The 23,402-nt window shown below is 62.8% G+C and overlaps 1 protein-coding gene across 1 annotated transcript; it reads right to left on the bottom strand.

The window, feature by feature from the left end:
- Nucleotides 1-1,453: 1,453 nt before the first annotated feature.
- Tert (telomerase reverse transcriptase) lies at nt 1,454-23,075 on the bottom strand. Its single transcript, XM_027943919.2, has 16 exons — nt 22,857-23,075; nt 21,447-22,743; nt 17,278-17,473; nt 16,303-16,483; nt 15,456-15,635; nt 14,622-14,780; nt 11,421-11,516; nt 10,625-10,710; nt 8,825-8,938; nt 7,841-7,912; nt 6,374-6,562; nt 4,466-4,592; nt 3,970-4,031; nt 2,736-2,860; nt 2,503-2,640; nt 1,454-2,197 (listed from the first exon to the last, which is right to left on the bottom strand). Exons 1-16 carry the CDS (start codon nt 23,073-23,075, stop codon nt 2,094-2,096), a joined length of 3,345 nt encoding a protein of 1,114 aa, XP_027799720.2. The 3' UTR covers nt 1,454-2,093.
- Nucleotides 23,076-23,402: the final 327 nt, after the last annotated feature.

The following is a 23,402-nucleotide window of genomic DNA, read 5'->3' as shown; positions in this document are numbered from 1 at the left end:
GGTTCTGCCAGATGCACTCCCCAGATGAAGGGAAACAGTCCCGTCCCACGAAGGACGGGCCTGGGACAGCAGATCCACGGCCCAGGCAGGGAGCCCAAGTCCAGGAAGGGGCCTGGTGCCTAATCTGAGCAGAAGTGGGCCCCACCAGGCCCTGTTCCTGCTCCCCCGCCACACCCCCGGCTGAGGCCACCACTCAGGGACAGACCCGGTTCTGCACACCTGGGTGTGGCTGAGGGGCCCCCGCTGCTCCCCCACCCCAGCCCCAGGTCGGCACCCGCAGCCCTTGGTGACTCTCAGCCAACTGGCACACAGGAAGGGCAGGGTGCCCTGCCCAGAGCTGCGGGTGTGGGACCTGCCACAAAGCCGCCAGGTGGGGTCAGACACCTTCAGGAACAGGCCCGTGTGGCTTCTGTTTGCTGACTTGACCAGTCCCTGAGGCACAGCAACTGACCACACAGGTACTGTCACAGCTCTGGGGCAGAAGCCCAAGGGGTCTCCTCCGCCCAAACCAGGGCACTGGCCAGGCCAGGCCAACACACAGGTCAGCCTCCCTTTCCCCTCCCAGGAACCCTTGTGATGACAGGGCCACCAGCCCAGGACAACCTCCTTGGTGTAAGGTCAGCTGCTGAGACCCTTTGTCCCACCTGCAACCCGGACTCCCACGCTCTGCTCTGGAGAGTGGACACAGGCACCCAGGTTCCCTATTCTGCCCACCACAAGCTCTGGGGGGACCTGAAGCCCACCAAGCTTTGAATCCCCACCCACCCCAGCTCCACAGTGTCCTTCATAGGGGAGCACCCAGAGCCCTGCAGGGAGCCAGCACCTAGGGTGACGGCAGGCAAGGCAGGGCAGCAAGCCTTGGCCTTGCAGTCCCCCGGTTGGCTGCCCAGTCATTCCTCCAGCTCCTTATTCCTTCTCCATTCTGAACCTCGCTGGCTCCACAAACAGGTCTACAGGATGCATGTGAGACAGCTTCCACCAAGGCTGGACCTGAAGAGGCCGACTGGTACCTCTCCCCTTAGAGCTGTTAGCCTCACTTGGCCCTGCAATTGGCGCTTTGTGCTTGTGGTGGCAGTGGTAACAGGCCAAACCCCAGAGGGCTCAAGGCATCACATGGAAGCCCCTTTGCGGTACACGCCCTGCGGTCCCATTGGGGATGTCCTGGAACCCTGGGGCTGCTCACAGCTTCCTGAGGCCACGTGGCCCTCCACGGGCAGCCTGGCGCCCACGGTGGGGCTGCTCCTCCCACGGTGCCCTCTGCAGCTGCCCCACCTGTTCCCTGACCCTCCCTTCAGCTTCCTGGAAGGGCCTCCGTCCAGCTCCGATGAGCCACACCTGCCCCAGGGGTCTGCCATGTTGGCCTGGGGGGACCCTGCTCCAGGGAATCCCACCCGTGCATGCTACAGTATGCAGTGGTGCTTATGCAGTGCACATCACGACACACACACGAGACTTTAAGACTCAAAGATCCAGAGGGTGTTCTCTCCATGGCCAGCGTGGGCACACCTGTGGGGACCCCCACCCAGGAACAGTCTGGCTGGGCAGGGCACGGGGTCCCCTGAGTCTCCACTCCAGCCAGGGTGTGCATGTTGTGGCAGACACTCAGGCCCCAGGGGACAAGAGAGGTGTGGGCAGTGTGGTGAGGCACTCAGGGGCCTCAGCTCATCAGGAGTGGACCTTGGCTGTGGCCAGGGTGATGGAGATGCTCCAGGGTGGGTGTGGCCAGCAAGGAGCAGGAGCACCAGGGCCCCCGGACAGCCCCGGGCTCCCAGCACAGCGGGCCAGGGCAGCTCTGCTCAACCACCTGGACGTCCTACTGCCCACACTGGGCCCCTCCTGCCGCCTCTGGGAGGTCAGAGGCCAAAGGAGCCCCAGGTCACCAGAGGGTCTCAGTGGGTGGGCTCTGCTTCCTAGAGCACACCAGGGAGGGGCTGACCGTCCACAGAGAGCAGGCCCAGGGTCACAGCCCACCTGCCACATGGACATGGGGCTCCCCGGAGAACTGCAGCCTCAGGTGGGCTGGCCCCTCCAGTGACACAGATCCAGGTGTGGGCTGCCGGAGCCCACAGTGCCCAGGCAGTGAGGAGGCAGGGTCAGTCCAGGATGGTCTTGAAGTCTGTGGTCAGGGCTGGGTCAGCTGCGGCCTTGAGGGCCGCCAAGGTGGCCTCAGGGAGCTTCTGACACAGCTGTGTTTGGGCTGCAGAAAAATGAGGGACAGAACTCAGACCCCGTCCAGAAGAGGTCAGCGTGTCCTCCAGCCCAGCCCTAGGATAGGAGGCACATCTAAGCTGAGCCCTGCCCAGCACCAGGGCAGGGGCCTCAACCAAGGGTCAGCGGCCCTACGTCTTGGGCCAGACGAAAGGCCCAGAGCGGCTGACGAGGGGGCAGAGCCAGGGCAGGAGGGGGTCGTCTGCCACCACCTGAGCTGAGGACCTCACTGAGGCCCGGGAGCAGGGAGGGCAGTGGTCTCCGAGGACTGGGCCTCACTCGTCCCACACCTACCTGTTCTGAGCGGCCCCAGGAGACACTTGTAGGTGGCACAGTGACAAGCCAGCTTGGCCAGGAAGGCTTGGTGGCAGAGCCACTGTGCTGCTTCGAAGGGAAACGGGCCGGCAGCGCCCCTGGCCCCCAGCGACACCCCTGGGGGAGCAAGGGGAGGCTGACAGCTGTGGTGGAGCCCCAGCCCACACCCCCCTCGGGCAGCCCTGCCCAGGCGTGCGGTCCCGGCCCTGCACCTGAGTTCCTGGCTCTCAGGATGGAGTAGCAGCAGGAAGCCGTGTCAGAGACGAGGCGCAGGAAGAACCGGGGGTTCTTCCGAACCTGCTGGCTGAACGGGAGCTGGAGCACACACGCGTGGAACCTGGGGGGAGGAGGGCAGGCCTGGGGGTCACCTGCACGCACACCGTGTGATGAACCCTTCAGCGTAGCCACGTGGGCACAAGTTTTCCTGCCTGAGTTGTCACACAGTCCCTTGCTGGGTGCCTGCTGTGCTGGGCCAGGCAACAAATGACTTGGTGTCAGGGTCAAGGAGTGAGGCCCCACCCATGGTGGAGACGCTGTCCCCGGGACTGGACGCCACTGTCCCCTCCAGGCTCTGAAGGCAGCCCTTGCTCTCTGTGCTGAGACTGTTTCTTCCTCTCCTCTCCCTAGTCTCAGGGACATAGTGACCCTTCCTCCCCACACAGGCCCAGGTATCCAGTCACCTGAGCTACAGTCCTCAAGCACACACCCACCACAAGAACATCAGACTTTGGGGATGGCCCAGAATATCCAAGAAATCTCCCAAATCAGCAACCCATTCTGACCCCCGCCCCCGGGGTCAGTGCTCCGGGAACACAGCCTGGAGTCACCTCTGAAACCCTGTTCCCTGACGGGGCAGAGCAGCCTCTGAACCGGGGGCCCGATCTCCTTGGCCAGCAAAGCAATACGACTTTGCCCTTTTCCTCAAAACTCTGTCCTCGTTACTAAATTGGCACTGGGGACAAGGACTGAGCTCTCGGTGACATCACCACCCACCCACCCTCAGTTCTCAGGACCAGCCACAGCCACAGGCAGGGAGGCTCCAGAAGCTCTGGAGGCCTGAGCACAAGTCGGCGTCCTCCGCCACACCCTCCTGGGGTGCAGGTGGCGATGCTCATTGGCTGCGAGCTCAGTGCTCTGCCCCCTGGGTCCCCAAATCCACACTGTCTGTGGCCTTTGCATGCTGGGTACCTTCCACTGACACTCCCCTGCCCAGCTCGGTGGACGCCAGGCTGTGTGGGCCTGCAAATGTCCAGCAATGGCGGAAGTGCGTCCATGACTGGAGAGAACGTGAGGCCGTGCTGGGTGGCTCCTGCTGCAGATCCACTTGCCCCCTGGGTTCCCACAGCCCCAGCAGGGCAGAGCCCCTGTTGCCCCTGCAGGACAAGCACCAAGTGGGCACTGCTAGCCCTGCGCCTTCGCTGCTGGCAGTGTGGACCCACGACCCACCTGTAGGCCTGCAGCAGGAAGATCTTGTAAATGTTCACGCACACCGTCTGGAGGCTGTTCACCTGGAGTCCCCGAGAGCAGGACAGTCAGCAAGGGCCCTGGACGGCAACCCTCTACTCCATCCCCATTAGTCAGACACAGTAAGGCGGGGGACACTGGGGCGAGAAGCCCCCCCCGCCAGTTAAGTCCAGCCAGGCCCTCCCAGGGTCACTGTGAAGGGACAAGCAGGGGCAGGAGCACCTGGCGGGACATGCAGCACTCGACATGCACACGTGCACACATGCTGCTCTCACACACACACACACACGTGCTCGTGTGCAGTCACATACACACCTGCACATGGGTACACATGTATACATAAGGAGAAATGCAGACGTGTATTCACGTGCACACACGTGCACTCATACATGCACGTACACACTTGCACACACAGAACTACAAGACTGGCCACCCGTAAAGGCCTGGTGCTGGGGCTCTGGGCATGTGTCCTGCTCACCTGCAGGTCCAGAAAGAGGCCGTGGCACTTCAGCCGCAAGACGGCCAGGAGCTTGCGACGCAGGTTCCGCCCCACCTTGGAGCCGCGATGGAAGGTGAGACTGGCCCTGACCGAGGTCTGAGCATAGCTGTGACATAAAGGGGTGTCAGGTGTGTGTTCCCCCAACAGCTGCTGTGACCCAGAGCCCTGTGCCTCCTCCCCCAGCCCTGCCACATCTCGCCTGAGGCACAGCTGCCCGGCACGAGGACCCCGATGGGCTGGGCACAGAGCACGCAGCATGCTCTGAGAACCGGCTGGCTCATGGCTCATGCCACTCGAACCAGGCCCTGCACGGCCTGCTCCTGCCAGGACCTGGCCGACAGCACGACTGTACCCCAGCCTGGGATCACCTCAGATGTCCACTCGTCAGCGACACGACTGACAGAGCTCACCGGCAGCCGCCCCTGCGCAGCCCCGTTGTGGAGCATGGCAGGCGTAGCTCCTGCCTGTGTGGCACAGCCCTCTGCCTGAAGCCCCGGCAGAGACTGGCAGCCCGGTGACAGCGCCTGCCAGTGGTGTCCGACTGACACCCTTGCCAGGCACAGCCCCAGGATGGGATGTGCGCAGGACACAGGAAGAGTGCCCTCCTGCCCCTGGCTGTCTCTGCGTGACACACAGTTTGCACGCCAGGACGTGTCTGCTGACACCGGCTTCTGGACTCTGATGCTGGAAGTGGTCTTCCACATCACCAGGTGTCGCCTGAGGCCAGTGGCAGAACGAGGCTTCTTTCTGGGGCCCACAGTCCCTCCCAAGCCACTGACAGGTTGAAGGGTGACCTGTCCTGGCAAGGCACGGCACCTCAGCATTCAGAAACGGCCGAGAGAGGCCACCTGAGTCTCTGGCCATCTCCTCCGCACAGACTTGCAGGCGGATGGGAAAACGTCCCAACCTCCCAGCTGCTCCCAACACAGCCTCTTCCAGTTCACCCCAGGGCTGGCATTAGGGCTGTGAGGACTGGGCAGAGCGAGGGCTTGGGGCCAGGTGGTGACCAAGGGTGTGCCGTGTCACCCTTCCTCGTGGGCCAAGTGAGCAAGGGACAGCAGCACAGGCAGAGGCTGGTCAGGGAGGACGTGAGGGTGCTGCGCTCTCAGGTTCCCTGGGGACGCCCTGCTGCGCTCCCTTGGGGTCAGCTCACTCCTGCGTCCATGCTTCTCACGCTGGACACCCTCTACCTGCACCTTGCAGTGTATGCTGCAAGGTGAAGGTGGAAGTCATTCTCTCCCTCCAGTCAGTTCTCAAGAAAGAGAAAACCACCGTCTCACCAAAGAGCTCTACTGCAGACGGAGCTCGGCTCCGGACCGCGAGGCCCAGGGTGGCCAGAATTGCCAGGGCAGGAACAGTCGCACCGCCCTCCACTGCAACCTCGGGATTTCTGCATCTTTACTCCTAAGAGATGGCCCAGATGTCTGTCCCTGTCTGTCCTGAGTCCACGGCGACCGTGTGGGCCCGAGGCGGCACTGTGAGCTCTGGTGAGACGGCACCCGTGTCTCCAGACACCCACCAGGCGAGAGCCCTGCTGACCCAAGCCCAGTCACCCGGAACTCCTGGCAACCAGAAGGCCATGGGTGGGCTGAAGCTTGTGTCCCCCTAGACACTCGAGTGCAGCCAGGACCTGCAGGCTGGTTCAGGCTGGGGACACACTGGTGCCCTGAATCTACAGTGTCCTTCTGCCAAACTGGCCCAGTAAACAGCTCCTGTGCCCAGTGCTTGTGCACCCACGGGAAGATGCACCTCTGTCCACCCCTGGGCTGAAGGGCACCAGCTTCTAACATCTTGGTCCCCAGATACCTGTCCTGCCAACAGGACTGGACCGGCCCTCAGTGCCGCCTACTCTGACGCGCTAACTCCTCACCTGCCAGGGCCACTCACCTGGAGTAGTCACAGAACACCTCCAGGGTCTGCGAGTCCAGCAGCAGGCCGCACCAGGGGAACAGGCAGTGAGCGGGCAGCTGCAGCGGGGCAGCGCCGTTGGGGGCCTCGCTCTCCACGGGGAAGTTCACCACTGTCTTCTGCAGGTTTATCTTGCAGCCATACTCGGGGACACCCTGGACCAGGGCCCTGAGCCAGAGGGCAGTGTCGGCCACAGGATGGGGCTGCTGCTCCCTGAACCCCAAGCGTCCTGGGGCCTGCGAGAGCCAGCCTGGTCCAAGGTGTCCCCACCCTCCAGCTCCAGTCCTGTGTCCTAGGCGGGACAGACCAGTGTCTGTGCCTCGAACTGGCTCAGAACAGGATGCCAGGGCTCAGCGGGAGGCAGGGCCCCATGACCCTCTGCCAGGGCTCATCTCACACACCCACAGGGCCAGGCCTCCGTCTACCGTGGAGCCTCCCCCTACTGAGTGGCCTGTCCTGGGAGGGGGAGCCCACCCTGCAATCCCGTCTCCCAGTAGGAGCCAGGTTTCCTTCCCTGACCAGGGCCCTGGGGCAGAGCCATCCTCCCAAACCACACAAGGGAAACAGTGTCCCTCTACCCCTGGTGGCCACTGCTTGTATGGCTCCTGAGCGCTGTGAACCTGCAGGGTCCTCTCACCTAACTTAGTGAACTGGACATCTGGGGCCCTCTGGCTCAAGGACACTGCTGGACAGCGCCAGCCCTGGCAGCGCTGAGGGCCAACTCAGGACTCGACGGCGTGCAGTGTGTACCCACCACAGCCCGGCGGCAGCCTCTGCCTCCCGCAAGCCTCCCCCAGGGGCCCAGAGACAAGCAGCAGACGAGGCACCCGTGGGGACTCACTGTGGCAGCCCGATTCCCACAGGGGCCACGAGACTCAGCTTCAAGGCCAACCCTGGGATGTGCCAATGGCCCTGGTCTGCCCACAAAAACAAACTGAAATGGCACACTGTGCCCATTCACGTGGAACCAGGGACGTGTCAGAGGAAAAGACCGTTCCCCAAGCGCTGGGCCCTGGCCTCAGATGGCTACTGCGCTAAGTCCACACTCTGGCCTCTTCCTCGCCGTCTGGTCAGGAAGGACGACTCACAGATGCAAGCCCAGGGCCTCCCACTCAGGGCTGCAATGCAGCCTGGGTTCATGGCACACTCGGGAGGTGGCAGTCCCCTGCAGGTGGCTCTGGGCGTGCCAGGTGCCACCTCCTGCTGCATCTGAGGCTTTCTGAGTACCATCACGTTTGCTGTGTGCGCGACTCATGAGGCTCGGCGCTGCCCGGGAGCCAAGCTCTTGGTGCCCGCCTGCATTCCCGGCTTGGCTACACAGCCAGGCGCCGGTTGGCGGTGTCCATGGGACGTCACCAGGCCCCGGGATAACCCAGGCTCCAGGCACACAGACCCCTCCTGGATTAAACGAATCACATCAGCCAGTGGGACCACGTGAGGACCCACCTGAGGAAGGCTCTGGCCTGGGCCAGGTGAGGCGTGACCAGCAGGAAGTCGTCCACCAGTCGCAGAAGCACCCTGAAACCAAGAGACAGGCAGGGCCTGACCCACACGCCCCAGGGAGTCGTGGCAACCGTTTTAAACGTGCATCCACACGGACGAGAGGCAGCTTCCTCCTAACAAGCGGCCTCTGCGATGACCTGCTGGAGCAGGCACACGCCACAGCCCAGGTCCATGGGATCCACGCTGGACAGGGGCGAGCCTGGCCTTCCATCAGGCACAGCCCGATTCTCAGTCCCTGGAGCCTGGTGGGCCCTGTGCCTGGACGGCAGTTCTCAGCCACAGGGAGAGCTGTGAGCCCCAGCTCAGGGTCCCCCAGGCCTCGGTGGAGGCCCAGCAGTGTGCCGTCAGCGGGACCTACATTCAGATCTGTGTTCTAGAAACCTGGAGACGTGACCCCGGCCGTGAGCTGGCAGAGAGCGCAGGTGAGGCCCCTGCCACCTCCCCACGCCTCCCAGCACATGCTGCTGCTTTCCTGGAGTCACCTGTTGACCAGAGCCCTGGGGGCCGACTCGCCCGGGACACCCCGACCCTCAGGAGTGCTACACCAGTGTCTCTGGACCCGTCCCCAGTGCTGCTGGGGCAAAGCTGGACACAGCCACGCTCCAAGGGCTCTGCCACCCAGACGGAAAGTGCTGGGGGGACGAGCTCCCTGGCTCTGCCAGCCCCAGCCCCAAGGCCCCGGGGACCACCAATGGACGGGAGGGTCCTGGGGCCGACTGCCCCTTGCTGAGCTGCTGGAGGCACACTGAGCACCCGTCACCCATCACAGACTGGACTCGCCAGCTCTCTCTAGGCTGTGTGCAGCCTCCGTGGTGACTCCATGTGAAGCTCACGGCAGGACCTGTCTGGTTCTCTAAGACTAGGCGACTGTGAGGTCCAGCGAAGACCAAGTGAGAAGAGAGGCCTGTACTCAGAGGAGAGCCATACCCGTCCTGCTGCACCCCGGCAAACAGCTTGTTCTCCATGTCCCCGTAGCACAGGCTGCAGAGCAGGGTGGACAGCACGGAGCCCTGGGGGATCCCCCGGCATCGCACGTAGCACCTGGGGGACGCAGGGAGGAGGCAGATGGGCCAAGGCAGGCTTCATGCTCGTATCCAGCACACACACATGCCACACGTGCACACAGACGTGACACGCACGTGTGCACAGATATACCACGTGCAGACATGCGTGCACACGGGAACATGGCTACACACACGCTGCACACGTGGACACACACAGGCACATGGCACACAGACTTACACGTACCACCCCCACGTGCCCCACCCGCACCATGGTGTGGGCCGCTTGGCCTGCACACCCCGTGAAGTGCCAGTTTGCGAGGTCCTATGCCACACGCGGCGGTTCCCATCTTTTGCTGTGGACTGGGATGGCAGTGACTGTGCCCTCTGACTCACTGTGACTTTGTTAACTTTAAAACTATGTCCAGGCAGCCACAGCTGAGAGCGTTCCGCAGGGGTTACTTCTTGGGTGCCAGGGACTGAGCCCAGGGCTAAGCACTCTACCTCTGAGCTTCCGCCTGACTCTTGAACCAAAGGGACTGCTCATCTGGGACCCCTCTCCCAGAACAGTGTGTCCACCCTGGACACACACCGCACTCCGTGCGGTGGCCACAGCCAGCCTTCTCTCACGAGTGCAGCCAAACAAGGGCGCAGGGTGCCTGGGTTCTGTTGCAGGGCAGGAGACCCTTGAGGAGGCCTGCGAGCCGGGTGGGCCAGCTGGGCGGGGCTCTGAGTCCACTGAAGAGGTGGCCCTGGGCCACTGCTGGGAAACGGCAGGTGCTCCTGCTAGACAGGCCACCTGAGCACAGGCACCAGGCCGAAACCAGGGGCTGTCCAAATGTTGCATGCAGGGCTGGGGCTGGGGCTCAGTGGCAGAGCACTTCCTAGCACGTGCGGGGCTCTGGGTTCCATTCCCAGTACCACATATAAATGAACGAATAAGATAAAGGTCCATCAACAGCTGAAATATACACATACATTAGAAAACAATTCAGCATGCTACACACTTGCAATTTGTGCTCTCCCTAGAAGCATACTCCACGTTTCTTTCTTTTTTTTTAGTTGTAGATGGACACTACACCTTTGTTTTTTTGTTTTTATGTGGTGCCGGGGATTGAACCCAGTGCCTCACGCATGCTAGGCAAACGCTCTACCACTGAGCCTCAACTCCAGCCCTCCATACTCTACATTTGTAATTACCTCGTAACCAATACTGGAAGCACTCACAGTAAGATAAGTGGCAGCACTGATCCTTACGTGATAACTACTGTGCTCCTCACTAAAAACATCCAGAACGTGTGCCCAGCGTGGGAATGAGACAGCCTGACCGCGGACCACCCACGTGTGCCCTGGATTCTGCTCTACTTGCCACTTCTGTGCCTGGCTCTCCCACGGCTGCCTGGGGCCAGTCCTGCTCTTGCCACCAGCTCAGGCCCCCAGGAGGAGCCGAGTACCTCCACCCCCCAGTCCCCAGAGAGGAGCTCCAAGCTGCAGAGGCCGGTCTGCTCCTCCGCCATGGGAGGCACGAGGCCAGGGAGCTCTGTTGGAGGCACTAAACGCCGTGGAGGTTTGGTGCTCTGCCCCGCCAGACACGGGCTCGCGAACCCCAGGCCCACGGCCCCAGTGCACAGGCGAGCCCATCTGAACAGGCTGCTCCACCCACACGCCCCCTGGGTGCAGCTGCTGGACCCATCAAGACCGCGGGTGGGCGGCCGGCTGCGCTCACCTGCTGCCGATCCTCACCACACTGCTGCGTACAAACCTCAGGAAGAAGTCAAACAGGTGGGTGCTGGTCTCGTTCAGAGAGCAGCTCTGGAAAACAAGCAGACAGGCGCGGGCGATGGCCGTCAGAATGCACGTGTGGCTGGGGCAGGAACGGGGCTCCCTAGCGGGGTCAGGTTTTCGTGAAGTTGGGCTGGGCCAGGGCCAGGGCCCATCTGCTGCTGGGACAGAATCTGCCGCAGGCTGCTGGTGTCTGCAGACTTTGCTGGACAGTGAGTGTTGCCTGTTTTGGCCCCTGAGACACTGGACCTAGCCCATATGACTCCCTGGAAAGCCAAGGAAACTCACCCAGGGGCCTCAGAGTGGGTGCCACTGTCCCCCAAGACTAAGGAAGCACTAGAAGATTCTGTAAAGAGCAAAGAACTACACGAGCCAATCCTGTACTATTGGAGGCCTGGGGGTCTCAGCCCAAGACCAAGGGTCAAGCCAAGGTGGGTGGGTCACAGGACAAACCCTGACTGTCCTCCAAAGAAAGGGGCTTCTCCCTGCGGCCTTGAGGTCAAAGCTGAGGGGGCAGACACTTCTGCCAAGTCTCAGATACAGCAACTGAGAGCAGGGGGGCCTGGCCAGGTGGGAAGAGGACACGTGGCCCAAGACAGAGGCCCAGGCCTGGCATGGCCAGCGAAGAGGGGGCTCTGTAGCTGTGCCTAGTAGCCGTGGCCTCGTCCCCACCATAGGGTAAGCCGAGTGGCCCACCCAGCACTGGGAAGCCCATGCAGATGCCCACCAGGCTCAGGGACCTGCTCAATGACGACGGCGTCCTTCAGCGCACTCCTGTCCTGCAGGTGCTCCACGAACTGGCGCATGTAGGGCTGCAGGTCCGAGAGGGTGGAGACCTGGGACAGGGGAGGACGTGAGGGGAGCATGTAGGGCTGCAGGTCCCAGAGGGTGGGGACCTGGGACGGGGAGGACGTGAGGGGAGCATGTAGGGCTGCAGGTCCCAGAGGGTGGGGACCTGGGACGGGGAGGACGTGAGGGGAGCATGTAGGGCTGCAGGTCCCAGAGGGGGGGACCTGGGACAGGGGAGGACGTGAGGGGAGCATGTAGGGCTGCAGGTCCCAGAGGGGGGGACCTGGGACAGGGGAGGACGTGAGGGGAGCATGCAGGGCTGCAGGTCCCAGAGGGGGGGACCTGGGACAGGGGAGGACGTGAGGGGAGCATGTAGGGCTGCAGGTCCCAGAGGGGGGGACCTGGGACAGGGGAGGACGTGAGGGGAGCATGCAGGGCTGCAGGTCCCAGAGGGGGGACCTGGGACGGGGGACGTGAGGGGAGCATGTAGGGCTGCAGGTCCCGGGGGGGGGGACCTGGGACAGGGGAGGGCGTGAGGGGAGCATGTAGGGCTGCAGGTCCCAGAGGGGGGGACCTGGGACGGGGGAGGACGTGAGGGGAGCATGTAGGGCTGCAGGTCCCAGAGGGGGGGACCTGGGACAGGGGAGGGCGTGAGGGGAGCATGCAGGGCTGCAGGTCCCAGAGGGGGGACCTGGGACGGGGGACGTGAGGGGAGCATGTAGGGCTGCAGGTCCCAGGGGGGGGGACCTGGGACAGGGGAGGGCGTGAGGGGAGCATGTAGGGCTGCAGGTCCCAGAGGGGGGGAACTGGGACAGGGGAGGGCGTGAGGGGAGCATGTAGGGCTGCAGGTCCCAGAGGGGGGGAGACCTGGGACGGGGGGCGGGCGTGAGGGGAGCATGTAGGGCTGCAGGTCCCAGAGGGGGGGACCTGGGACGGGGGGCGTGAGGGGCCAGCGTTCCTGCCGCTGGATGCTGCCAAGCCAAGGCCCCAGGACCAGGCCTGACACCCAGAGAGCTGGGTGTCCACCAGGAGGCTTCTGTCTGTGGGGAGGGAGGGAAGGTGCAGGGCGGGAGCTGCAGAAATAGCGGGGCCACGCTGCAGCCAGCCTCAGGCCACCCCCCCACCCAGGCCCAAGAAGCACCCGACATCTCCACGGGGTGCGGAGAGAGCACAGCACACGCAAGGGCCTAGAGCAGGAGGGCATGGCTCCGTCTCCTGTCTGCACACCTCTTGCTTCTCATCTCAGTGGCCACCAAGACCCATGTCCCCAGGCAGGAGCACAGGGCTCCTGATGCCCCACAGGAGGCTCAGCCAGGAGGAGTCCGGAAGCGAGCCGTGGCCTTGGACCACAGCGCCCCCAGGAGGTCACAGCAGTGGCTGCAGCCAGGGCAACCTAGAGAGATGCACACCTGGAGATCCTCACGCTGCCCCAACCAACAGCCGCTAAGCCACCCACAGGTCATCGTCAAGAAGGGGAGAGAGATGGGCTGGGGATGTGGCTCAAGCAGTAACGTGCTCGGCTGGCACGCGCGGGGCACTGGGTTCGATCCTCGGCACCACATAAAAATAAATACTAAGAAAAAAATTCTCTCTCTCTTTAAAACAAAAAAAAAAAAAAAAAGGAGAGAGATGACAACCAATGGTGCCACCAAGCTCCTGGAGGGCAGCTACAGCCTCAGGCTCACGGCCAAAGTCCACACACGCCCAGGAAGCAGAAGGCAAGCCAGCAGAGGGAGCGCTCTGGAACAACCCAGCAAAAGACGCTCTCTGCAAAGAGGCAGAACCGGAGCTGGCGAGGCGCGCAGGTAAGGCGGGAGCAGGTAAGGCGGGAGCAGGTAAGGCGGGAGGCCGGAGGCGAGGGCGCCGCTCCCGCAGGGCCCGAGGCAGCGCCCGAGGCAGCGCCCGCTGCACTCACGCCCCGAAGGCCCTGCTCCACAGCAGGCACAGGATGAGGGGGGACGGGCAACAGTGGACCCAGAGGGAGATGCCCAACACTTAGGTGCTGTGGTGACTGTGCCTCCGCGTGGGGCACATGCCCCTGACCTGCCCCAACCACGCACAAAAATCAGCGGCACCAGACCCGGGTACAGAAGAGGGTGGAAACAGCAGCTGCCCAGAATGTAGGCACATTCTCTGCAGAACAGTCTCAGCCACGAAGGGGACTTTGTGAGAACTAAAAGCCACCCGCCAACAGCCTCCTGGAGGTGACAATGGGATGCATACACCTGGGGGAGTGGCTCCCAGAATGCACTGCAGAGCAAGGGCCGGCCCCAGCAGAAGCAGAGCAGGTCTGGCAGGTGCCCCATGCAGAAGACCCCCAGCCGGCCAGACAGGGAGCTCGGTTCCGGCGCCAAGACACACTGGACGTGACCCTCACGACAGCTCTGCATGCCTGCAGCAGCAGCACGTGGCCATCAGGAAACCCATGACAACATCAGTACAACTGGACGATGCGCCAGCAATCTCTCCTCTGGAACTCTCCCACCCAGAAAGCTCTGTCCAGCCAAGCGCCACAGGCATCCACAGCAGTGCTGCCCACAACAGTCCAGCAAGAAGCCACCCAGACGCCCACCCACAGCAGAAGGGATGCCCCCATCAGCGTGTGCCCAGACTGCTGCCCACACAAAGACACGCAGCTTGCTGGGCCAGTCTCGGGCACACTGGGAGCTGGAGGCCAGGTGCCCAAAACCACTTTCTGACAGAGCCCACGTGACAGATCATCACTGTAGTGCCTTGGGCTCCCAGGCACCGTGACACGGAAGTCCCCCCACATGGGGTCCAGGAGTGTGCACGGAAGATTGGCCAACACTTGCCTGTCTTGTCTCAACGGCAAAGCAAGGGAAGCAGCGTGCGCCTCTCCAAGCCCAGTCCCCCATCTGTCCAGGCCCGCCAGTGGCTGGAGGAAAGGACCCTGGATGCCTATCACCAAATCTACCCGTGAGCGTGAGGGCAGTGCCAGAGGTGCTCCAGGCAAAGGAAGCCCCACCCGGCACCCAGAGGAGGCAGGCAGGTGCCCCGCGTGCTCTGGCCACAGACACACGTGCTACGGACGTGCACCAGCTCACCCACAGCACAGCAAGCACACCAGATACCGGTGCCGACAGGCCTGGGTGCTGAGCATGCTCAGCAGGGACACCCCGCAGCGGCCTTACGTGTGTCCTGAAAGACTTGCGGACGCGCCCGTGGGCGGCTCTCTGCACCACGGCGTAGCGGCGGACGCAGTACGTGTTCTCCGGGGGCCTGATGATGCTGGCGATCACCTCCACGAGTCGGTCCTGGGGGATGGTGTCGTACGCCCCAGTCACATCTGCCTGCAGGATACACACGAGCCCTCAGAGCCTCAGCCCCACAGGCCCAGGGGCCCCTGCAGGCCCTGCGCAGAGCCTGGGCCCAAACCACCCACAGCGCCCCCTGCAGGGAGTGGGCACAGGAAGGCTGGAGACACACCATGACCACCCAACTCTGGTCAGAGGCCCAGCTACGTTCAGGAGGGAGGCCAGCCTGCATCCTCTAAGACCCTCCACCCCAGGGAGGCCAGGCCTGCATTCCCCAAGACCCCAGACTGAGGACCCCAGAGAGCCAGCCTGCCCCTGTCCCTTTGGGCCACAGGACTCATGAACACGGCACAGGGCTCCCAAGCCCAGGGGTCTGAGCCAGGTTCAGCTCCTTCTTTGAAGAGGAACCAACATCTGGTGGGATGCTCCCAAGAGTGGGACCCAGGACTTGGGGTGCTGAGTCCAGGGAGCCCACACAGGCTCAAAGCTCTGTCCCGAGTTGGTGTCCCCAGGAGACAGGCACTCAGGTTCCCATCTCCCAAGAGAATCAGAGGACACACCTCTAGGGCCCAGTTATGGGGGTGAGGTAGGCTACCACTCCCAACAATGGGCCGGGCTGACGGGGTGTCCGGGCATCCATGCTCTGCACAGACCCCAGCACCCAGGTGGATCTGAACGACAGTGGGTGTGGTGGGCGGGGCAGGTGCCCACCTTGACAAAGTACAGCCGGGGCGCCGGGTCCTGAGCCCGCACACGCAGCACGAAGTCCCTCCAGACCCTGTAGATGTCGTCCATGCCCAGCACAGAGGCCCCCAGGAGGCCAGGTCGCTGGGCCCGCTCATAATTAAGCACGCTGAACAAGGTCTTAATGTGCACAGTGAATTGCTGGGCCTGGGACACAGAGGGCATGGTGTCGGGAAGGCACAGGGTCCAGCAGTCTGTGAGGAGCCCAGAGCAGAGTGGGGATCTGAGAGGACCCAGGGGCATCCGAGCAGCTGCTCCTGGCTTCATGGCCAACCTCACCTGATCCTGCCACCTGGCCCACCCCACCTACCACAGCAAGGGGTACATGACCCACCACGCTCTGGAGGGCCGCCAGAGCTGGGGTCAGGCTTGGGACCATCGTCACTCACACAGACCAAACCAGTTCCTGACCCACAAAGTGAGGGGAGGCCAGGAGCCACAGTCAGGGAGGTCAGGAGGCACAGGGTCAGGGGAGGGGAGGGCAGGAGCCGCAGGGTCAGGAGCTGTGGGGAGGGCCTGCTGTCCTGGGGTCTGGCTGGCTGCCCCTCCTGCTCCCCACACGGGAAGCACAGCACTGCTGCCCACGCGAGGATTCCACGGGCACCTAGAGAGCCTGAGTGTCTCGTGCCCTGAGCAGCTGCCCAGAGGCCCTCGAGCCGGTGTCCCATCCGCCCAGACCTGCCCACACTGACTTCCCAGACCTGGGAACGATGGCCCTTGTCCACCTCACTCTGCCCACGGTGGCTCACCACACACTGGGGCCCTCGTCTAAGTTCGCACTGACCACGGGCTTGGCGAGGCGAGGCAGGGTTACCTTCTTCTCCCTGCGGAGCGCTCTGGCACCCACGACGCAGTCCACGCTCACGATGGGCCGCAGCCCGTTGGGCTTAGGGACGAAGCGGAGTCTGGACGTGGGCAGGGCGGGCCGGGCGTCCTGGTGCTGCCTGACCTCGGCTTCCGACAGCTGCCGCAGCTGCACGCGCTCCAGGAGTTGCCTGCAACACAGCCTCCTGGAGCCACAGGACCCCACACAGCAGGCGCGCTGCCAGGACACTCGACCCCGGCTCACGCTGCAGGGCTGTGCAGGGCCATGGCGACCACGCTGACCACGGACCCCTCAAGAGCAGGTGCTTGACCCCAGCCCCACGGTCAGCCCAAGAGGTCCCAACACAGCCAACATCCAGCACCACCTCGCTGCCCCCAGCTGGCCAAGCATCTCTGCAGCCTGCTGCTGCTCCCTGCTGACACCCCGGGCTGGGCGTGGGTGCCAAGAGTCCCACGGGGTCTGAGCGTGCAGACGTGGGTGCTAATAGTGCCCACCACTATGGCGGCCTTGGAAGAGCCAACAACACAGTCGGGAGCCCTGCAGCCCCCATCCCTCGCCCTGCACAGGCAGCTCTGCCTGCCGCAGCCCTGCGGACCTGGATGGGAAATGCAGCCGGCACAGAATCCAGATGCTCAGAGGCCAAGCCAGCCAGCGGTCCCCCAAGGAGCCCCTCCCAGACACTTCCCAAGGGGCGGGCAGGGAGCAGCAGTGTGCCTTAGAGAGTCCGACCCACAGGCAGCAGTCTGTCCACGCTCTCCCGTCCACCACTCTTCTCCGCAGCAGGGTTGCTATGATGGTTGGACCCAGGCAGCTGGTGCGCAGTCCAGGGCCCCACGGGCCAGGACAATGGGCCCCACCCAGACCACAGGACTCTGTGAGTGGACAAGCTTGCAGGTGCCTCACACAAGCTGGGATCAGCACCTCCGTTCATGCCGACATCGACAAACAGAGCACAGACGATACCTGACCCCCGCGCTCTGCAGCCTGCGCCAGGTGCTCTGGCGGTAGAAGAGGAGCCTGTTCTTCTGGAACGTGGTCTCTGTGACATAGAAGAAGGACCTCAGCAGCCCCACCACGTAGGCGTCCACCAGCCAGAACAGGAACTTGGCCAGGATCTCTGCCCTCAGACGGTGCTCCGCTGCAGGCACACAGTGGGTACCTGCAACAAGGGGGCTGCTGAACCCCACCCCGTCCCCACAACCCACAGCTGCACCCCAGGCCCACGTGGCAGCCACAGTCCACCAGGAATGGCACCCATCCCGTGATGCCCACGGATGGCACTGAGAGCAACTGAAGGGGACACACTGGGCTCGGGTAGACGTGCTCTCTGCTCCCTGAGCGTGGCTGCTGGAGAGCTTAAAGCCACACCTGTGGCTCAGGCAGCTTCCTCCTCTGTGTGTGAGCAGAGCGGAGAAGGCGTGCGCTCTCGGTCCCCACACTGGTCCACACGATTCCAAACCCGTCACTGGGAAGCAAGATCCAGAACCCTGAGGTGGGTTTGCAGGCGGCACAGCCAAGGGACTCTGACCCCAGGCCCCAACACGCACAGTGAGCCCGGGGCGCCCTGGCCCCTCTGCGTTCTATTCTGCGCATGTCAGAAGCAGCCACAGGCAACTTCAGAGGCCAGACAGAGGCGGGCTGACCACCAACAGTGGACAGGAAAGGCGCCACAGAGAAGCAGCAGGAACCCAGAAGGCAGGCCGGGACAAGACGGCACGGGACAAAGAGGAGGAGGGCAGTGGGTCCCTGGCAAAGCAGCCGGCACGGGACAAAGAGGAGGAGGGCAGTGGGTCCCTGGCAAAGCAGCCCAGGCAGAGCACTTGGCGGGTGGGGGTCGGGCTGAACCCGCCAAGGCCCCTCCTGATGGGAGTCGGGATAAACTCTGCATCCTGAGGATCCACACCGCCAGGAAAGGCACCAACAGCCCCGAGGATGGTGAGGAACCAGGGCCACTGCACACGAAAGAAAATGAAAGGCAGAAAAGCACATTCGAGTGTCCCCAGGAGCCAGCCCCAGGGTCTTGATCTATCATCCGAGCAGCCACCTTATCTGTTAACAGCCACCTCGGAAGTTCCGCTCTCCTGGGCTTCCTCGTACCCACCCCCACCCCACCAGTGACCCACCCCAGGGCACCCTAACCCCAGCCCATCCCACGCTATCCCACCCGCCTGGCTCTGACGAAGCACCCCCAGCCTGTCCCACAGCGCCACAGCTCGCACCCCAAGCCCTACCCACAAAAGCTGAGCCCCGGACATCTCGGGGCCTCTCTCCTACAGGGAGGTGGCCTTGACTGTCAGGGTGGACCTCTGCCTGGTCTCCGTCCTTCACCCCCCCCATGGTCTCTCGATTTCTCACTTTCTTTCACCAACAAACACAACAGGCTGTCCAGCTGTCCAGTTAAGTGACAACTGTCAGGAGGGACGGGAGATAAACCCACCTCCCTGCTCCTGAAGAGACGGACCCAGCGACTAGAATCTGAAAAGGTGAAGATACAGACTAGTGGAGATCCAGGCCCACGGCGAGCTCAAAGGCAGCTCAGCAACGGCAAGGCGCTACGCAGCTCAGCCAGGCCCTTCTCCAAATAAAACACCCAAGAAAGGCGGGGTGTGGCTCCCTGGCCAAGTGCCCCTGAGTCCAACCCCCAGCACTGCCCCAAAAGTAAGATACCTAGTGGAGGAGAAAGGACCCGACGGGAAAGCACTGACGAAAGCCAGCCCGGGGCTGGGTCGTGGCTCAGCGTGCAGCGCTTGCCTCGCACAGGTGGGGCACTGGGTTGGATCCTCACACCACGTGAAAACTAGAAAACAAGATAAAGATATCGAGTCCATGTATAACTAAAAAAATACTAAAAAAAAAGCCAGCCCAGCGCAGCCGTGCCGGAGAACGGGAAAGAGACAGCAGGGCGAGCACTCCTCACGTCACTGTCCTGCAATGACACCCTCACCAGAGACCACACCCGAACACGGCCTGCAGACTCCAGGGCAAGGAGGGTGCAGCACAGCCACACTAGAGCGAGACCGCGGTGCCCCCCCACGCAGCAGTCAGCAAGACCACACAGGGCACAGAGATGACCACGCTCGCTGCCCATACTCTGGGTGCCAAAACATCAACCTCAGACCACAGCTGTCACATAGATCAGCTGGAAATGACAAAAGGCCCTTCCAGATCTCCTGGGGTCGGGGTCTGAGGTGTCCCCCAAAAGCTCCTGGGTGGGATAGCACAGAAAGTTCAGGGGGAAGCCATCAGGTTGAGAGGTGTCTCCTCGTCAGTGTGGATCCCGACAGGGACCCACTGGGAGGTAACTGCAGCAGGCAAGCGTGGCTGCAGGAGTGGGTCCCTGGGCGCATGCCTTACGTTCTGTCCCTGGTGAGCACAGCTCAGTCTCTCTACTTCCTGGTGCCATGTCCTGAGCTGTGCTCCTCCTCCACACCCTTCCACCATGTGTCCTGCCTCACCTTGGAGCTGACCGTCTGTGGACTGAGACCTCAGAGACAGTGAGCACCAAATAAACTTTTCCTCCTCTGAAATCGTTCCGGTCACAGCAGTGAAAAGGCTGATTAAAACAGACCCCGTTCATTGGGAAAATAAAAAATCTGCCTAAATAGCTCACTGGTCAAAGAAATCATAGAAGTTAGAAAATACCCCCCAAAACGGTTGCACCTAAATGACTACACATCAAAAAACAGGCACAGCTAAGGCGGTACTCGGAGGGAAACACCGTGAAGAATCCCCCTAAGAAGTTAGAAAACTAACACGGACCCCTAAAAGAAGCAGGAGGAAGACCCAAACATCAGGGAGAAATCAAACTCAAAACAAAGCCCCAACAGAGAGGACCAGCCAGGTTCTGTGGAAAACTGGGAAAGGGACCGTGCAGCCGGCCTAAGACGGAGGGCAGGCAGGGCTCGGCCTAGGCGAGACGCAGCACATGCCCAGAACAAGGAGCAAGGGCGGCCCCACCCAAGGGGCCAGAGCAGGGGCGGCTTGGGAGAGATCTGGACAAGTGGGGGCCAAGGCGCCTCACTCCCAGCAGGCCACAGGGAACCCTCTGGGCAGGTCTCCAGCCATAATGGGCAGCGGATACGGCATCCCTGCAGTCTGGTCCTCAGGGCTGCAGAAAACACAGCCTATGAGGGCAGAGGGTTCAAGGGGGCCACAGGGCCTGGCAGCCAGGGAAGTGGACAGGCAGGCCCGGTGGACAAAGGTGATGGAGGCCTCAGCAACGGGCAGAGAGGAGGGCTTGGGTGAGGGGCTGGCAGGCTATTCAGGTCTTCTTCCTGGCCTCTCTCCCCCACCCCGCCCGGTCCCAGCATACACACCATTACAACTGCACACCTGGGCTGGGGTTGTGGCTCAGAGGGAGAGCGCTGGCCTAGCACATGTGAGGCCCACATATAAATAAGTAAAATGAACGTCTATTGACAAGTAAAAAAATATTTAAAAACCTACAAAAAAAAAAAAAAGAAAAAGAAAAAAACCTACACACCTGCTGGGTGTGGTGGCACCGGCCTGTAATCCAGTATCTCAGAAGGCTGAGGCAGGGGGATCACAAATTCAAAGCCAGCCTCAGCAATGGCGAGGTACTAACCAACTCAATGAGACCCTGGCTCTAAATAAAACACAAAATAGGGCCGGAGATGTGGCTCAGTAATCGAGTGCCCCTGAGTTCGATCCCTGGTACCCTCCAAAAAACACAAAAAACCTACACACCTGCACACCGGTGACCTGGACACCTTCTCCCATCCCAGTTACTATCAGGTAAGGCACCATTCTCAGTGACGAGCTCTGAGGTCAAGAGAGGATTCAGCATAACCTGCCAGCCTCAAGAAAGCTATGACCTCCGGGACCCTCCCCTGTTGCCAGAACCCACTGCAACGCACACCTGCCCTATCTGTTCACTGTGTCATCCCAGTGCCCCGATGAAAGTGGACAGGAGTCTCTTAGGTCCCTGCAAACTGGAGAGAGGGCACTCAGAGGCAGAGATCAGCTGGAGCTCCCTGACAGCCACAGGTCAAGGAACCTGGCACCTGCATGGGGACCCAGGGCCCCTGCCCTCAACTGGGCCACTCCCCTAAGCCCTACTGCACGTGCTGCAGGGCTGGCCAGTGCTGGCCGGGAGGGCGGCCCCTCCTCACCTGGGCTCCTGCGCAGCCAAGCACAGTCCCGCACCTTCATCTTCCACGTCAGCTCCCGCCGTGACAGCCTGGCGTGCTTTCCCAGAGAGATGAACCTCTTCACGTTCCTCAAGAAGCGGCGCTGGTTGTGCCTGGAGCCCCAGAGGCCGGCGGGGACCAGCCTGCAGAGACAGGCCCGTAGGAATGCATATACCTGCCAGGGGCTGCTGTGCTGGTCGAGCAGCTCTACCAGGTGGCCCGGGTCTGCAGACCCCTCAGGAGCCTCAGCTGGCCTCCCTGAGGCACAGGCACGGACCACCTGGGTGGCCGCAGCCTGAAGTGGACAGTGCATCCTCAGAAGAGCAAGGTAAGGGCACTGTGCATGGTTGGCAAGCAGTTCCCGGAACAGGGGTCGCATCTGTGCGTAGCGTGGGGACAGGCGGTGTGTCCTGCCAGGCACACCCAGCTGTCGGGGCACTGGTCCTAGAAAGACGGTCTCCACAAGCCTCTGGGCCCCACTCAGGCTGGGCCGCAGGGAGCTGAGAGGGAAGGAGGGGTGCAGCTGCTCCTTGCCCCGAGAATAGGAATAGAGGAAGCGCTTGACCTCCACCTGTGGTTGGGGCTGTGGTGGCCACAGTGTGGATGGGAGACTGGTCTCCCGCTTGCAACCTAGGCGGGAGGAGTGCTGGGCTCTGGACTTAGCTTCCAATGATGTGGCTTCAGCTGCGGCTGGGCAGGATGTCACCCCACAGGGTTTTCCAGGAGTTGGCCCACAGGCCTGCTCCAGGCCCAGGCTGCACCTGGGCTTCTTGGCCAAAGGCGGACTTCTGCCTGCGTTGTCTAGGTGCCGCTTTGCACCTCGGGCTGGCCAGCCCAGGGATCCCCAGGCCTCCTGGTTGCTGCTGTTCTGGACTGGGCCTGTGGATCGGCGGCCTGTCTGGCCTGCCTGCCCTGTGGGCCAGCGGGTCCGGGGCACTGTGGGCTGGGCCTTGGCGGTAGCGGAGAGTTCATAGAGAGGCGGCCCACACACCTGGTAGGCACAATTGGGAGGCACCAGCAGGTAGAGAGCGCAGCGGGCCAGCAGATGGACCAGCACGTCGTCGCCCAGGCGATGGAGGAGCATCCCCCACGCGCCGCTGCCGCGCAGAGTCTCCGTCACGGTATTAGGCAAATAGCTTCGAACGCTGGTCGTGAAGGCCATAGGTGGCCCGCCACGGGCCCCGTCCAGCAGCGCGAAGCCAAAGGCCAGCACATTCCTCACGCCGCGCTCGCAGAGCCTCTGTACGACCCTGGCCACCAACTCCTTCAAGCAGGACACCTGCAGGGGAGAAGGTCCTGAGTCGCTGAGGACAGAGGTGCCCCGGACTCGCGCTGCCCCGAGTCCCGCCTCTTCCCCCGTCCCCACCCTCCCGGATCCCCAGGGCGTCCCACCTGGCGGAAGGAGGGGGCGGCGGGAGGCGGCTGCGCGTCCCAGGGCACACACACCAGGCACTGGGCCACGAGAGCGCAGAAAGCCGCCGGGTCTCCTCGCCGCACGAGCCGCCGACCCTCGGGCCCCAGGCGGCGCGCGAAGGCCGCCAGCGGCAGCACCTCGCGGTAGTGTCTGCGCAGCAAGGCGCGCACCGCCCGGCACCGGGGCGCGAGCGGCATCGCCCAGGAGGTTTTGGCCGGGCCCCCACGTGCGGGAAACCGTGCGCGCGCGCCGCTGGGAAAGACCGGGCGGGGGCGGGCCCGCACGGAGGAAGGGGCGGGGTCCGCACGGAGGAGGCGGGCTGAAAGAGGAAGGGGCGGAGCCTTGCCTTTCCCCCCGCCGCGCCCCGAGGTGGTCTGTTGCTTGTGCGCCCCACATAGGTGTGCCCACCGCCGCACCCTGCCCAGGCGCAAGTGCGGCTGCAAGGGTAGCACAGGGCCAGCAGTGGGAGAGGCGATACGTGTGGTGCCAAGGTACAGGTGCTTCTGCGCCCCTATTTGTCTCGG

The sequence above is a fragment of the Marmota flaviventris genome, chromosome 5 (genome assembly GCF_047511675.1).
Source record: "Marmota flaviventris isolate mMarFla1 chromosome 5, mMarFla1.hap1, whole genome shotgun sequence".
Lineage (NCBI taxonomy): Eukaryota > Metazoa > Chordata > Mammalia > Rodentia > Sciuridae > Marmota > Marmota flaviventris.
Note: the sequence above shows the minus strand (reverse complement) of the source record. Positions and strands in the feature narration are given on the sequence as shown.